This window comes from Crocuta crocuta, unplaced genomic scaffold (assembly GCF_008692635.1).
Source record: "Crocuta crocuta isolate KB4526 unplaced genomic scaffold, BGI_CrCroc_1.0 scaffold223, whole genome shotgun sequence".
Lineage (NCBI taxonomy): Eukaryota > Metazoa > Chordata > Mammalia > Carnivora > Hyaenidae > Crocuta > Crocuta crocuta.
In genome coordinates this window covers 1428324-1446435 of record NW_027529426.1, presented here as the reverse complement: position 1 = coordinate 1446435, position 18112 = coordinate 1428324, and the positions used below count along the sequence as shown (strand labels likewise).

Here is an 18112-nt window from a genome sequence, read left to right as displayed (position 1 = left end):
GGGGGGGGGGGGGGGAGAAACCCATAAAGCCAGAATGAACACAAACAAATTTGTGAAGCAGTACAGTATTTTGAAATAATATTCAGTATTTATGTGGAGTGTATGTTCTAATGGAGTAGAATTGAGAATTTCCTGAGGCTGGGAGATTGTAATCCTCTGAGAAACGTGGAGTGACACTTGCATTTAATGGCAAAGAAAGATATACAAAATCGCCCATCTATTCCTCACACGTGACAGAAGCATTATCATGGAAATTATACTTCAAGGTCAGTAAGCTAAATGAGAGGAAAATGGTCTGTGCCACTGGAGAAAATGCCAGGAGGCACTAGGCGGCCAAGAGGGTGGGCAGACAGAACTCCAGCAGTGACACTGATGTAATTATGGGCTTAGGTGAATTCTCAACACCAGACCAGAAGTTGAACCACAGTTCTTATGGGAGAAGAGAGAGTATGAAGGTACTCAGAAGAAAAAGCTGAGGAAAGATATTTCACTTAAAAAAAAAAAAAAGCCCTAAAAACTCTAAATAAAACCCAGTGTCTGCATAGGGACCTTCAGGTCCTCAAACATGCATAAAACAGGACGGAGGGAGAAGGGGCCACACACATCTTTATAAGCTCTGTTTCCGAGCTGAGCTGCACGTGCACAGCACAGTGTGATTCCCTCCCAGGGACCTGGGCCCGGAGGAGCCCTGAGGTCCATGTGACTTGTGAGCATCCAGAACAAGGATCTCGGGAGAGAATTTCACAAGCACACAACATATTTCTTCTCCCTTGACTCCGCTTTCTAGCGTTTCTCTCCCTCTGCTATTGTTTAACTTTGTGGTTCAACTTTTGGAAGAATGGTGGGAGGTACTGGGTGAAGCAATGCTCTAAGAATGAGATCAGCTGCAGGGACTGCATTATGAAAACTGGCCTCCCACAGCTTTCAAAGCAACTGTGAATCTACTTAAATGGGAAAAAAAAGGATACACGAAGAAGAGCAAGCAGGAAGTTTTCTTCATCCTTGTACGTGCGGGCCCATCTGCTCAGCACACAGTAGGGCCAGAACAAGGGAACCGATCACTGGATCTAAAAAGCTCTGTATCCTGTTTCGTTTTCAAGCAGGAGCCAATAGTCATATCACTTAATGTGCTTTTGAGCAATCTTTTGTTGATCCTTGTGATCCCATTAGTGAAAGTGATTAAACCACCAGATCTGGCACACGATTCTCCTGACGGAAGGGTGTCAGAGTTGAACACTACTAAGACTTGGGCAAGAGATTAGCAAGCAATCAAGAAAGGTCCCTGGAAAAGCAGATTGTAAAAAGCATGGTGATATCAAAGTGCGAGTGAGACCATCAAGATAAACTAGTCTCCAATTCTTTCTTCATGATAAAGCAGAAGACAGAAGACACACTTACTACTATTACTAATATTAAGTGTGTATGTGCAACATGCTAGCCTAGAGCTGTTTTGCAGTAACGTTCATCAATACAAACCACAGCGAAGAGAAACAGATGACTAAAGTAATACGATTCTTGGAATAAGCACTTTTAATTCTCTGAGTATAATTTCATAGGTTGAAACGATGCTTTATAATAGGTATTTATTAAGTTAGGTTTAAATTATGATTCACAAAATATGTTCCAACTGAAATTTAGGAAATGTCTACAAGGCGTGGCCTACAAATGTGGGGACAGAGTACAAGCAGGATATTTAAGAGAATAAGCCCAGACAGAAAAGGTTTAAAAAGCATAACATTCTTTTATTAATAAATATATTTTTTAAGATAATAATAAAAGCAAATAGGAAAAGTTTAAGGATAATGTTAAAAGAACAAATTCTGAGGAGTTCTTCACAACCCTTACTAAGGTTTTATCTCCCAGGGGGAGAAACGCTGGAGACACTGTCACCCGGACCCAGTGTGACCAGCTTGTAAGACTCAGTGAGTGGAGACTGCAGAGAGGAAAATCCCTGCGTTTCATGGTGAAGACACTGGGCATAATCATGAACACATTAACTTAAATTAGTTATTTTTTAAATATTTATTTTGAGAGAGAGGGAGAGAGATAGAGAACGTAAGTTGGGGAGGATCAAAGAGAGAGTGGAAGAAAGAGACAGACTCCCAAGCAGGCTTCGTGCTGTCACCACAGAGCCCCACATGGGGCTTGCACTCGTGAACTATGAGATCATGACCTGAGCCGAAACCAAGAGTTGGATGCTTAACCGACTGAGCCACCCACCCAGGTGCCCCTTATTTATTTTTAAAATCTATTTAATTATTTTTTATTTTAGAGAGAGAGAGGGAAAGCATGAACCGGGGAGAGGGGCAGGAGAGACAGATAGAATCTTAAGCATCCATGCTGAGCATGGAGCCCAATGTGGGGCTCCATCCCATGACCCTGGATCATGACCTGAGCCAAAATCAACAGTTGGATAGTTAACCAACTGAGCCCCCCAGCACCCCCCTCCATGAATACACTTTATTTATTACTATTTTTTTATTTAAAAATTTTTTAAGTTTATTTATCTTGAGAGAGAGAGAGAGAGAGAGCAAGCGAGCACAGGCAGGGTAGGGTCAGAGAAAGGAGAGATAGGAGAGAGAGAATCCCAAGCAGGCTCTGCACTGTCAGCACAGAGCCTGACCTGGGACTCAAACTCATGAGCCACAAGATCATGACCTGAGCCAAAGGCAGACACTTAATGGACTGAGCCACCCAGGCACCCTATGAATACACTTGAAATTTTAAGGGGAATAAAGACAAAGATATGGGAAATATTTTTTTGACAAGATGCTTGGGAAGCATGTAGTTCTATGGATGCAAGCCTTGATAATTCAAAACAGATTCTCATTTAGGAAACGGGCAATATCACAAATTACAGGAAAGAGGGATGTACAGTCAAGAAACAGTCTTCAGGAAAATACTCCGCTCTTAGGAAAATGACTCAGCACCTCCCATCCTGCCACTCCCTAAAGTCAAGTCCTCGAAGCAGGATCAAAGATTGATGTGTAGAAAAGAGAACTTTTACAGAAATGACCCTACATGGAAATGCAGGTAAATAACTGATTTTGAACACAGGAGATGGCAAGAAACCTGTTGATTCAAATTATGAACATAATTACTAATGATGATTAGGACTCTGCTACTAAATTCTATTCCAGGTTGTAAACCTTGAGTCTTGAGTGAGTGACATAACAAATAACCTGACATTTACAAATTTGGGACAGAATAACTTCAAGGAAGTTTAAAGGTCAAGAACTTAGGAGCGAGGTGAAATCTGACAATATTAAGGACAACTTACCTGCAGCAAATAACAGCTTTGCATGACAAAGCCAAGTCCAGGAAATACTGTCTTACTCCGAAAGTCAAGGCATACTTGAGGGTTTTCCCATCAATTATAAGGGCAAAATCATTCTCTTTTCGAAGAGCATCACCAAGGGTAGTGCAGTGGCGACTGAGAGTTTCCCGTGTTGCCTGTAAAATCAAACAAAACACTCTCAACATTTACTTCCATTTGTTCTACTAAGATGCCTTCACGATGTTCAGCAACGATGTTTAGTTATTTTTAGTGCTTTTATGTTTTAAATTGCTTTCACACAACTCCACTCATTTTATTCTCACAAAAGCCCCTCAAAGGAGTTTGGACAAATGTTATCAGAAAAAATAAATTACACTATTACAGTCACACATTTGTGCTGACCAGGGTTGGGATTACAAATCACTGATTCCTCTGCAATTTTGCTCATTATTCTAATCACACAAATCACAGTTCTGCAAAAATATTTTCGGTAAATTATCTTATTGCAACACAACAACAGTGTCCTAATTGATGAACTAGTCAAAATTGCTTAGCCATGAATCGCGGAGAAAAGTTGAAGAATATAATTTAAATAACTTACGGGTATTTTTTTCAGAATTCTTCAATGCTATTGAAACTTAATCCCCAGTAACCAGGAGGGGGAAATGCAGTATCTGTAATCTCTTGCCACTTCATGAATTGGTTTCTATAACTTCAGCATGATTTCATGATGCTGTGTTTTAGTTGGGGATGGGAACATGAGCTTTGGTGATCTTGATGGATCAAATCAAAGAACCCCTTCCATCAATAAAGAGTTCACTTTCAGGCACAATAAAAATCTTTAGTATCCAGGAAAGCGTTGTTCATGTCAACGATACAGAGGAATTGTATTTATCTTCCTCTGTCAAGAATTGCTTTCCCAGCTCTTCAAAGGCAAAAATGTTGCAAGATATTTAGTTCCTCCCGCCCCGCCCTCCCCCCCTACAAATCTTGTAGACTCTTCCTATAACCTAATGGGGCCAGCTTTCTATTTTACAAGAGCCCAAAAACTGAGAAGAAACAGAACATAGTCTGCACAAGGGAATATAAGGAACTACTCCTCTCCTACCGGGGTTGTTCAGAACACTAGTATCTGAGCCTGAAGTTACTTATATAATAAACACAAATATATACATTTATATAATAAAATCTACCTGTAATAAAAATACTTATAATTTTCATTGTATTCATGGGACATATAACTACTGCTCCAATTTAAGAAGGTGGCATGGTGCTTTCAGTTGCACTCACAGAGAAGCAAGGGCATAGGGAATGAAAAGGTTTATTGGAGATTTTTGAAGGTGTTTCTGCATTCGTATTCAAATGTGTTCACACTGTGCTCTGGAATTTCAAAATCTGTTTATCAGAATACTATAACCACGTTGGACCTACCGTAAAGTAAGTCTGCCCAAATTTCCTAATCCTGGAGCTTCACTTAACGCCTCCCTTGCTCCCCATGACTTGCTGTGACACTAAGGACCACCACACAGCATCCTTCACAAAAATTTTGTTTACATTTCACATCCGAGGCATGTAGCTATTTGAATTTATAGGCCTGATCCTCCTATTTTCTGCTAAAAAACTTTGGCCCAAGAGCACTTGAGAAAAGAAGGTGAAAATGTCAGAAAAATTCTGCAAACAAAATTTGCTAATGACAATTTATAGATTACTCTAGATTGTCTTAAAAAATTAACAAAGATTAAATGAACAGACAAGCAAATGAATGAACTGATAAAAAAGATAAAAATAAAATATTTAGCACATAGCACATACAAGGTTCTAAGGGCTACGCGTACACATACATTTCAGTAAATACTTGCTCCAACTCAATGCAGGAGGCATCACTGCTACCCCCATTCTTCAGATGAGAAACAGGAGACAGAATTTAAGTTCTTTGCCCACAAACACTTGGCTACTAATGGATGAAATCAAACTCAGAAGTAAAAAAGTTCCGTGCTAGCTTGTCTTCTTCCATATAATCCAGCACAAAAAAAAAAAAAAGCCAACCAAAAAAACCCCAATTTGAGACAGTACCAGGCATAGCAAATTATAAATGGAATGCCCAACCATTCCCTCTGTTGTTTCCCTAGGGCCCTCATCATCTGTCTCTCGTCTCGTCTTTACCGCCAACAGAGATTTCTCTTAGTAAAACACAGTAAAACACAAACCACATCTCTTCTTGCTCTGAAATTTTTCTATGGCTTCCTACTGTTTACACAATAAAGTCCAAACTCTTTAAATCGGCATTTAAGACTCTCTGCAATCTAGGCCCAATCAATTTTCATTCATATTTCTCTTCACAGTCTTGACCTCTTCATGCCGTCGTTGGAATGCCCTTCCCTCCAGAAATTTAGTCTATCATCTTCAAAACCAAGTTTATCTACCAAGCCCTCCCAGATGCAGTCCATGTGACCAAGTGTAACTCACTCTAGGCCAGCAAGGTGTTCAGTTCCTTGAAGGGAGAGAGCATGTTTAACCCATTTCTCAGCAGCAAACACATTGCCTATGATTACAAATGCTTGGGAATTACCAATGTATCAAATGAAAGCACTGATAAATTCTGATTTCATTCTACTGGCAGCTCTTCAATTCCCTGTCCGTTATCACTTCTGAGTTGAGAGTGAGTGAGTGAGCAAGTGAGTGTGTGTGTACATGAGTGAGGTGGGGAAGATCTTGTCTTGCCTGCTCCTTAATTTTTTAGAGAACAATCAACCCATCACTTCAATAGTCTTTCAAACCAAAGCATTGCCCACTAAAATGCCGTTGTATTTTTTTATACTTTTGCCCTTATGACTCCTGGGCTGAAAACCCAAAAGAAAGCTGGGATGGAGCCCAGGAGAACTTCACATTTCTTTAAAGATCAGCGGCAGAGCAAGACAAAGTCAAGTGAGCCCTGAGCCGTGCAATCTCCCACAGTAACTGAACCCACGGGACGCCGTCCAGTGCATCTTCCTACTCTCTCTCCTTCTGAGAAGTGTTCTCTGACACCTTGAAATGTGTTGAGAACTCTCTTATTTGTAGCATCAGTACCCCTTGGTTTGCTTGGTGATTATCACAGATCTCCAGCAAATCAAAAGGCGTCAGGACATGTAATAGGGGCAACATTTCAGAAGGTGAGTCCGAAACTTCCTGCTGTGAATTCTCCAGGCGGCCCACCTAGGGTGCGGGGTGAAACAAAAAGCTGCAAACGTTTCCTTATTTTAGTTTATGGCTTTCTTTTGTAAGGAGCTCTGTTGTTGGCTGTTACAAGTTATATTTTACTCTTATTTATACTGCCAGGAGTATTTTAAAATTATTTTATTTATGAAAGTTTATTGCTTCTCCCCTAAGCCTGGGAGCCATACTTTATGGCCACATTGCATTGAAGCTTATCTCCTGTAGCTAGAAATAAATTTATTACTACATTAGCTGTTGCTTTGTTTTCTTTTTGGCTACTGGAGGGGGAAATGTTTAAACATTTAAACTTAGTGACATGTGAAAGTGAAAATATATAAATGAGAAGCTAAATCAGAAAAAGAATAAAGGACCATAGAGTAGAACAAAATGAAAGCTCTGTAATACCTCCTTATTCTACAGAGTCTGAACTTGTGGGTGAAAGAAAAGGAGCGTGTGTTGCCATAACCAGGGCCAGTGTGAAGTAAAGGCAATTTGGCGACACAGATAGGCAAGGGACAAGCCAGGAGCCCAGGCACAGGTGAGGGAGAGAAAGTGGGATCTGCGTGCCTTCCCTAATCTGCATCCCACGTGGCCATCCCAGTCAGTCGTTCCGCTCAGCTCCCCACCCCCCCCTCAGCCCTGCACAGATGAGTGCTCATTAGAACCTCTTAGTCCCTGGACCTCTTGCCATGCTTTCCTGCCTCGCCAATTCACAGGTTAGGCCACAACCGACACTCTCCTTGGTTCTTCATCTTGACAACACAAAAGAGTAAACGCACCTCACTACGAGGACAGGCTCTATTCCAGCTCTCTCCTCTTGCATGGGTGCTCATTACCACTCATCCGTGCTTTTGCCCATGCCCACTGGATTCCATCTTCCCACAGGCTACTCCAGGCCCTTTCTCCTCTCCAAGATTCCGCATTCAGCCCTCATCACGTCAGCCAACATCTACCTGCTTGACTGAGAACATTTATACCAGGAAAAATTCTCCCAACTTTCCTTCCTCAACCTCGAAACTTCCTTTTACTTTTTTCCTCCCTAAGTTTTGAGGCAGGGGAAGAACTGAATTTTTCTCACCTCTGTTCCTCCACTTTTCTCTTGCATCTTCATTCTCTCCATTATCATTGTTTTTTCCCCTTTTGGACTACATACTAAAAACCATGAACAAATAAACATGTCTCTAATTCTCCCGAGTCCTCCAGGTGAGAGGAGGACATATGTCCTCCAGGTGACAGGAGGAGATATGTTTATATGTCTACAAGGTAGCATGATGTATAGCCATTTATCTGTTTATGTTTTCCCTTTGGGACTGAGGTCTCTGATGAAGACATGAAATAAAAGCTTTGTAATGAAAGAGCAACCGAATTATTAACAATTGCAGAACACCTTGTGGGAAGTTATGATGGTTCTTGTGTGACTATTCTGAGGATTGCTTTTGCTGAGTATAAAACTCCTGTGTATCTTGGATATTCTTCTTTTTTTTTTTTTTTAAGATTTTACTTTTTAGTAATCTTTATACTCAGTATTGGGCTCGAAGTCACAACCCTGAGAACAAGAGCTGCATGCTCTACTGACTGAGCTAGCTGGGCACCCCTTGGATAGTCTTTTTTTTTCTTTTTGTTCATTTTTTAAAATGTTTATTTTTGAAGGAGAGAGAGACAGAGTGTGAGTGGGCAAGGGGCACAGAGAGAGGGAGACACAGAATCTGCAGCAGGTTCCAGGCTCTGAGTTGTCAGCACAGAGCCCAACACGGGGCTCGAACTTACAAACTATGAGATCATGACCTGAGCCAAAGTCAGAGGCTCAACAGACAAAGCCACCCAAGCACCCTGAAGTGCTTATCATATTATAGAGGAAATGGAGAACAAGGTGGTAGTGATGATCTAACATCTCTTTTTGTCTCATAGAATGTAAATTGTCTAATAAAGATAATAAACACCTGGAGTAGCTATTTTGTGATCAAGCCAGGTTATACAACGGTGGGCCAAGTAAACGGTATTTATTTGCTTTCTAAGAAATATGCTTCGAAAAGAAAAAGAAAGAAAGATGCTTGGCAGATAATTAGGCCAGTAGGATTCCTCATACAGATAACTCTGACCCGAAGGCTTTCATGGAGTTCTGTTTCAATCCTTAGGGGGTAGCCTGGCAAAATAGGTAACATGTTCATATAATACCCTGCGATAAAATAAAACAACAAACTTTAAGAAATCAGAGACTTGTAGCTTTATGGCAATCTTTTGCAGTGCTTTTACATGATCTATACCAAGGAAACCCTTGATAAAAACCACACAGGGGAGCCTAAACAATGAAATCTGACACAACTTTATAGTGAAATAAATGGAAAGTGCTGATTTGTTTGGAAAGTATCATAGCATGCAAGATGTCACTTCCATTTTGGCAAAAATGCTGCTTGGAAATAGTCTACAGAACCCAGAGGCCAGATGTGCAAAGAACATGTTAGGCCACCTAAGAACTATGTTTTCGATGGCCTAAAATGCTATGCTGTAGAAAGCACCTGCATAAAAATGGCCCTTTTCGGTGTCTAGCCTTTGGTTTTTTCCCTGATTCTTTTCAGAGGTTTATGTACAGATAGTGTTACTTAGGCACATATCCAAGGAACACCCTCATAGAGAATGTGGAAATATCCTTGAGGAAAGGAAAATAAGAGCCTTTAGCCTTCAACTAGAAGACCAGTTAGCCAAGTCTCACTAGCAGGGATGAGGTAAAGATTACAGATAAATATTCCAATATGCAAGATCTCATGGTGGTGGCTTCCACATGTGCTCCAGGGCCATGATTACTTACAGGGACAATAAGTAATGTTTGATCACTTATCTACCTCCCGGAGGGTATCTTCAGCAAGGCTAAACCCGAATGGCAAAAGCTAAAGGAAAGAGGTATATTTATTTATCACAAAGTATACGTTGGACTCTGGGTGTGAATACAAACAAGCACTTGGCATTTATATTTCTTCCTGGGAACCTGCTGAAGTATGTGCAGGTCAAAGGATGAACTTATGTTTTAAGGAGAATTCTATTCCCAGAAAGGAAAAAATAATATATCAAAACTCTGAACTACACATTGACTTTCAGACACAGTATTTAACAATGTATTTCATTGTTCTTGTATTTATTCTTTTCCTTCATGAGTTCATCACCAGTTAAATGAAATAAGCATGCGATTGGGGCAATGCTGAATGAAGCATGATGAATCACNTGTTCTTGTATTTATTCTTTTCCTTCATGAGTTCATCACCAGTTAAATGAAATAAGCATGCGATTGGGGCACGCTGAATGAAGCATGATGAATCATGTTTGGGAGACACACAACTCTCACCCTCGTCAGATGGACTGAGGTTTATGAAGCTTGTACCTTTTGCTTTAGGGGAAGCACTACGGGTTTCTGTTTTCACTTACTTCCCATAAAAAGGGCAAAATGCAACCTAACGCTATAGGAAAACACCTGCAGGAATCTTGCTGAACAAAGATGGGGACTCTGCTAAAACAAGGTAATTTGCTGGAGGCTAGCCGCTGTAAACTTGTCAGCTGATGTGCAAAGTCACCAACTGATGCAAAGAAAGCAGGCATCAGTATACAATGTGCACATGCTATAAAAAAGGACTCTTTTTGTTAGAAAGCCAAGGGTGGCCATGAGGGTTCACACGATACTTCTGGGCACTGATCACATCTGAAGCAAGATCATGAAGCCACGTTGTAAAGAATGAATGTTCCAGAAGCTAGAAGGCAATAATATGGTATCAGAATGGTACCATTCTGCCATTTATGGATACTTTACTTCTTGGAATCTAACTTTTCTCATTCATGAGATTGGGTTAATTTTTGTTTTGTAGGGTTATGGTAGGGACAAAATAACTCGTTTACTTGTGAGTCAAGCACCCTACCCAGTGCTTGGCTCAGAGCTGACATACAAGAAAGATTAGTTCTTTCCCTTCCTCTGACATTAGGTTTAACAGAGGTACCAACAGCTGATAAAGAAGGATCCTCAAAGTGTCAAATACTGTACAACGTTAGTACAATTCAAACGGTATCATGAGGAGAATTTTAAGTTTCCCTTTGAAAATTTCCACTGGCAATTTATTTCAATCCACCTAACATTAAACTCTACCAGTTACTTCTACTGCATAAGTATCTGGAAATCTGTTTTCCTCTCAACTCTAGAAAAGTTAGCATTATTTCCTCCTCTCATACAGCATAGAGCTCTTGGTATATGGTAGGAAGACAATTATTTATATAACTAGATTATTTTTCTAGATCTTTTAGTTTGTCTCCAACCTGATACAACTCTTGAGTGGAAAATAACTTGAAAGTTATAAACTGACTTGGCATTCTCTGTGTGTGTGTGTGTGTGTGTGTGTAGATGCCCACATCAATATATATGTTAGACTTTAAGCTCCCCTAAAGAATGTAAAATTAGGGGTGCCTGGGTGGCTCAGTCAGTTAAGCATCCGACTTTGGCTCAGCGCATGATCTCACGGTTTGTGGGTTCGAGCCCTGCGTCGGGCTCTGTGCTGACTGCCAGCTCAGAGCCTGGAGCCTGCTTCAGATTCTGTATCTCCCTCTCTCTCTGACCCTCCCCTGCTCACACTGTCTCTTTCTCTCTCTCAGAAATAAATAAAACATTAAAAAATTTTAAAAAAGAATGTAAAATTATATGTATGTAATGTTGCATGTAATAACATTAAACATGCAAATGTGCTTCATAAATACTTGGTTTAAAATAACTAATGATAAAGAAAACACACGGGCAGGGGCACCTGGGTGGCTCAGTTGGTTAAATGTCCAACTCTTGATTTTGGCTCCCATCATGATCTCACGGTTGGTGAGATGGAGCCCCACACTGGGCTCTGCACTGACAGTGTGGAACCTGCTTGGGATTCTTTCTCCTATCCCTCCCCCCGCTGACCCCTCCCAAATAAAAAAATAAATATTTTTTTTTAAAGAAGGAAAAAAAAACCCACAGAGGCCTTGCTTTACTGGCATGTTCTTAAGATACAATGCCATTACTTAACTTTGTAGATATGGATTGTTTTTTTAATAGCAGAAAAATAAATATTTCCTGGGGGGTGAAAAAAACATTACTTTAACTTGCTAAAGGTCTACCTTTTAAAACCTATTATAAGTTAATTTAAAATGTCAAATAAGAGGATACACACACACACACACACACATATATAAGAATCTTAAACTAACATATATTTTATTAGCTGTTTTTGTGGTTTGTGGCCCCACCTCATCATCATTTAAGCCACGAGGTATTTACAAATTTATGGTCAAATAACATTTCATTCTTTCTCTACTTTTACACTTTCCAAATGTTCACACCCTCAAATTACAAATTAACAGAACATTCCAAGAACATTCTTAATAATACATTATGACCATATCAAGTATGGACAATGTTAGCAAGTTCTTAAAGAGTGAGTTATGACTCCCATAATAGCAACATGGATAAACCACTGGGTGTTACTTATTTTTCGACAATGTGTTATTGATTCAGTGGAACACTGGACCTTCCATATATGTCTGTATAACACATATATCCACTATTCCACTGGCTACTGCAGGCGGCAGTAAGTTGTAAAAAACGTATGCCTGAGCATAGAGAGAAACTACATTCATACATAATTGGTCCATTTAGTATTTATTCCAGTAGGATCACCAGCTTTCTTGGACATAGTTTTTGACCAAAAAGCTTTGGTGTTTTTAAACTCCCAGACTATATAAGAACATAACCCTAAAAGACATATTCGTATAGAATCAAACTAATGTAGAGTAATTTTTCCAAAGTGGATAAGGGCAGACAGAAGGTGGAATCATTAAAAACATATGGTCAAAGGGGTCCTCCAAAACTGCTTAGTGGAAGGCAGCCAAGGGAATGCATTTAATCAATACATATTGCTAAATGTAATGAAAAGGGGAAAGAGACACAGAAAAATTCCCATGCTTTGCTGATACACAGATACGGGTTTTCCACAGTGGGATTACATATAAAACTCTGCAACTGAGGAAACAGGCCGATCTCTCAGCAGGGTCGTGCCATCAGAAAGGTCAGGGGTCACAAAATGGAAGGTAGGAAGAGGACCTTGTGGCGCTGGGTAAATTGCTCTTGGCCCCTGGGCAGAGGTTTGGGATGCGGGATTATGATCAGTTCCATCAGGCAAATAACTCCTCACGAGGCATCTAGTCTCACTTGGGGTACGCTAGAGAGAGGCAGAGACGTGTCGAATCGGGGTCTGAGGCTACGTTTCAGTGTTGGGGTGGGGGCACACAGCAAAGAGAAACAAATCCAGAGGAAGAGAGGAAGGGTGAAGCAGGAGATGTAATTATATAATTTAAATACTTTTGTGGATAAAGGCTTTTACCCAAGTTCTCATGGTAATTATTTTAAACCACCACTGAAAGCCTCCTAAACCCTTATTTTGAGCTTGGTATTAAATATTCTCTGGTGGCGGCAGTGACTTAAACACAGAAGGAAGAATTCTAGAGGAACTGGGTCGGCAGACATCCAGTCTCTCATGCCGCCTTCAACTCAGCCAGGAAGAGGCTGCTCAGAACATACAGCCGGTTTTTTTTGAAAAGAAGCAAATTACCAAATCAACAGTTTGGAGGAAGTTAACAACTGGGGGCCTGTGAGAAATTGTTACCCCCACAAAGAAAGAACCACAAAGAAAGCTAATGTTGGGTCCATTTTCCTAATGATTTGAATTAATTAATGTAGGAATGCAGAAGAATCATTATCTGATGTATTTTCTCAGTGCAAATCCCAAATGCATGCCATTTCTGTTATTTCATAGGTACATTCAATAAAATCTTACATACAATTGATGATGTGTGAGTAAAATGAAACGTAAAGTCTTTTCCAAGTTCCACAAATACAAGATGCCCAAATGCCACAGATTTCCAGAAGGGCATCTGTCTTTCAGCTGCTTTGCAGTCCTAGTGGTGAGTGGGAAAGGAGGGAGGGACAAAGTAGAAAATGTGTGTGTGGGGTGCCTCTCAGAACGCTTCCTCCTGTGACTGAGTCTCCGCTGCTACGGGAGAAGGTATGGTTATTTATAAATGGAAGGTGGGGCGCCTGAGTGGCTCAGTCGGTTAGATGGCTGACTTCCGCTCAAATCATGATCTCACGGATTGTGGGTTCAAGCCCCACATAGGGCTCTGTGCTGATGGCTCAGAGCCTGGAGCCGACTTCGGATTCTATGTCTTCCTCTCTCTCTGCCCCTCCTCTGTTCATGCTCTGTCTGTCAAAAATACATAAAACGTTAAAAAAAAAAAAAAAGGAAAAGAAGTGCCTAGGTGGTTCGGTTAAGCATCCCACTTGGGCTCAGGTCCTGATCTCGCAATTTGAGAGTTCCAGCCCTGTGTTGGGCTCTGTGCTGACAGTGGAGAGCCTGAAGCCTGCTTCGGATTCTGGGTCTCTGTCTCTCTCTACCTCTCCCTTGCTCATGCTCTGTCTTTCTCTCTCAAAAATAATTAAAAACATTAACAATTTTAAAAAAAGAAAAAGAATAGTTTTGAACTTAGAGTGATCTAGGTTGAAGTACAGGATTCTGCACTTGCTAGCTGTGTGAACTCCAAGTCTCTACCTGTAAGTGAGATGAACGCCACCAGCACCTCAGAGCAGAAACTAATGTAGGCAGACATAATCGGCACATAGTAGGTCCTCTAAACTGCCAATGTCATGGTTGTGCTGACTCATCAAAAGAAACGGGTGGTAGAGATGCAAAAAAAAAGTCACAAGGCATGGCCTGCTACCCTCAAAAATGTCAACAAGCTGTGGGGAGAGTCGCAGGGACAGGCTGATTAGAAAGCATTTATCTGTAATTTTAGGACTCAGGAAACTTGTGGAGGAGTTCAGATGTTCAGCCAAAAGGAGAGAGAAGGTGGGGGGAGATAAAGCATATTCAGGCTTGTGGGTAGGAATAATTTCTCAAGACAGAAATACTATGAGTTTGTAAACAACTTCACTGAGGCTTCTGCACACCAGCCAAGATTACAGAGCTCTGTTTAAGGAAAGGGGACACATTTAATTTTTATGAGACCAAACAAAGTGTTTGATGGAACTTTTTCAACCACGAACTTCGGTTTGTGGCAGGCAGTGTCTTCAATCAGAGGAAAAGAGAACAGATTATTTGTTCATGTGCTATTTTCATTTTTTGTAGTGTTTACATTTTTTACTAACATTTCTTTCAGAAGTAACAAAGTTGGCTTTCTTCACTGAGGGCTACTTGGAGTAAGCCGTGTGTCAGACACTATTTGAACAATCATCCTGCAAATGGGACATTATAAAAACAGAACTTTGCTTCTGATAGGGATATATTTTAACACCTTGAAAGTTAAACTAAGATCTTAAAAATTTCAGGCCCAAAAGCTGAAACAGTTTTGCTCATGGTAAAAGAAAATTCCCAATACTAAAGCTGCCATGCTGGCAGTGGGGGGAAATTCAGTGTGGTTTAAAAGCTGCCTAAACTATTTTTCAAAGCAATACAAAATGTATTGTATTGGACTCGCGGGACACATCAAGACAAAACCTGAAGTAGCCCCAATTCTCTTTTGTGCCCCCTCCTTTTCTGGACTCAAGTCAATAACTTGCTTATTCTGGATTTCTTTCAGAGGCCATTCAACAGTGGCTGGTTCCCCAAACAGTGAGGTTTGTCTGCATAATACATATAAGTTGAGCTTAAAAGGATACAGATGACAACCTCACCATTTATATCATGAATGCCCTGCAAGTTATTTTTGAAGCTTACACGGTGTTAGAAAATCAAATTCAGCTAGGGAAAAAAAAAAGAGCAGTCCCAGAAAGGGCTTTATTTTACCATGGTGTTGAAAAATATATATTCTTAGGCTTGTTAATACCAAACGTGGTTAACAATTCATTTTCTATATATCAGTGAAGAAAAACACTGGTATCCATAATCATAAACCTGGGCTGGGGTGGACTCATGTTCAAATTAAGTAGAGAGGTTTAAGTAGTGAGAAGGACAGCTGTATAAAATCACCTCTTACGGGTCCTGGTGTTGGGGTTGGGGGGCACCTGGATGGTTCAGTTGGTTCAACATCCAACTCTTGATTTTGGCTCAAGTCATGTCTCATGGTTGGTAAGATCAAGCCCCGAGTGAGGCTCAGAGCTGATAACATGGAGCCTGCTTGGGATTCTCTCTCTCCTTCTCCACCCCTCCCCCATGCTCTCTCTCTCAAAAATAAATATTTTAAAATAGAATAAAATAAGATCATCTCTTACAGCAGCTGGCATTAGGATGCCTCCCACCCACCCTGAGAATAATCATGCTAAAAGAAATAATAATGATGGTTGTGATGATGGTCCATATTTTTAAAGTGCTAACTACATCTTGGTTGTTGTTTACAAGTATTTAAAAGGTACTGTTTGGTTTAATCCGCACAATGTACCCCATAGATAGATATTATTATGTTTTTAAAAGAGTAGCTGGCAGCTGAGGCCCAGAAAAATCTGTTTGCTTAGACCCTGGAATCCGAGGATATTGATACATCCTCAAATGCTGATTAGCACTGGAGGTGAAGTTAAACTTGAATAGAATAGAATGGGATAATACTATCTGCCTACTAATGTTGTCAGGTGTAAGTGTGATTGTTCTATAAAGCCCTTATTCCAGTACCTACTACAAAAAATAAGCACTTCATAAACATAAGCTAGTGTTTCTCTTAGGACTAGAACCCCGCAGGAGTAGTAGGTTTCTCTTTTCACAGAAAGTCAGAAAGCTGCATTTTCTTTTGGGATCCATTCATATTTGGCGCTGACTCCTCATCAGGCTGAACGTGAATGTCTACAGCAGCAGAGACTGCCTAGGAAAGCTGCCTGGGTGATCTCAAGGCAAGGTAGGCAGGGCTTCTCCACAGTTAAACTGGTACACACGGAAAGCCTTTTGACTTTGAGTGTAGGAAATTTATTTCTCCAAGCCCTCTACATACGTACTTAACCATCATTCCTGTTGGTTCAATAAATATAGTAGTAAATAATTTTTCCTCTGCCCCTTTTTGTTTTCTAGGGAAACCAGACAGTAGAAAGGAGAAAGAAAACCGGTAAGAATGGATTTAAGATCCCACCCTACCTTCCAGGACACATCAAACAACTGTCCACATAAAAGACATGCTATAAGAAGGAGAGACCAAGCTTAAGGGTATATTACATGAGACTCAGAAAGATTGTTCTGGAACCTATAGAGTTAATAGCTTTAGAAATTATGGTCCTTCCCATTCACCCCCGGCTTGGCAGATGAGGATAGTGGAATCTGGATGTATAGGGCTTTTCGTACATTTTGGAAGGCCTTAATTAGACACTGGGAGCTAAAGACAGATGGAGATTCCCTAGTTCTTAGCTCACATTTTTAGACATTTCCAGTTTTAGCAGACAGAGTTTGAACAAATCATGACAAACTAAAGATATAAAAGTGATGCTAGAAGAATCCCTTTGAGTGAGGTCATTAAGTGGAAGGGGCTCCTGAGAACTCTTTGGGATACTTCCCGGGCATTGCTAAGGAATTACAGTTCTAGAAGTACAATATACCCTTCACACTGGGAATTTGAAATTCCTGCCTTTGTAGACCCTTCAGGGAATGTCTCATACCACGAACACAGTCAGAACTCCTACTAAAGTGGTTCAAAGTAGCACAATAAAAAATTATACAAATTACCTAAGTGATCAATTTATTTCAAATACCTAACAGATTTTGATCAACTTTAGAGGATTCTTCATGGCACGGACCTATGAAATTCTTACTTTCTAAACTAAGAGAAAAGCATGATCAAGGTTTCTAACGCACTCTTTTCCCGAAGCTGTCAATATTAGACGATAGCTTGGTAGGTAACTGGGTGTAAACTTGGGGCAGTGCTCCAAGGAGGCTGCCTTGCTATGAAGGAAGCCAGGAATGAGCAGAGGCAGAAAAGCCCATCAGATTTCCGTACTGGATCTGTGGAGCAAGACTTTCATTCAGTATTTTCAACTGTGGTTTGGTTTTATACATTTACCTAAAGGTCTTAAAAAATGCTGAATGGCCATTAATTTTTCAAGACAGATAAACTATACTGAAACTCAAAATGAGAAAATTAGAAATCCAAATAACTTTTTTTTTGGACATGTGCTATATTATGGGAAGACAAAAAATTCCTTTACTGTGATTGCCAGGAAAAAGGTTTTTCTATTTGGAAACTCAAAAGCCACAAATACAGTATTTTACTTACACCAGTTGAACATAAAAAAAAGATTCAACTTTAAAATGTTAACAGTATTAGGAATATCTCGTATAAAATCTGCACAATTCATAGCAATAAGTATCACTTCTGCAAAAGAAGATCCACATTTATATCTTGCTTAGAAAAAAATTAAAAGATGGGGGAATGCTGTATCTTTCATAATAAAAATGGTCACTATGCAAAACAACTTGCAGGCTACCAAAATACTATTTTTCTACAAAATTTTATATCTTTCTTCTATGTGCCATGCCCTGTACTAACTATAGCCATCCTGTGCCAACAGTAACATTACCCGTGCGTTACGGGCAGCAAAATTGGCTCAGTGAAGTTACCTATTTTCAATTTGCCCAGGGTCCCACATTCAGAATAGGGCAGAACTGTACCATT

At 40.2% G+C, this 18112-nt stretch overlaps 1 protein-coding gene across 1 annotated transcript in view; it reads right to left on the bottom strand.

Annotated features, from left to right (window-relative positions):
• The window catches only part of ATP8A1 (ATPase phospholipid transporting 8A1), a 203370-nt gene that overhangs the window by 78652 nt on the left and 106606 nt on the right, over positions 1-18112 (bottom strand). Inside the window, exon 25 of the mRNA XM_077758868.1 lies at positions 3281-3453. Coding sequence (XP_077614994.1) covers positions 3281-3453 — 173 coding nt within the window. The remainder of the gene's footprint in view (positions 1-3280; positions 3454-18112) is intronic.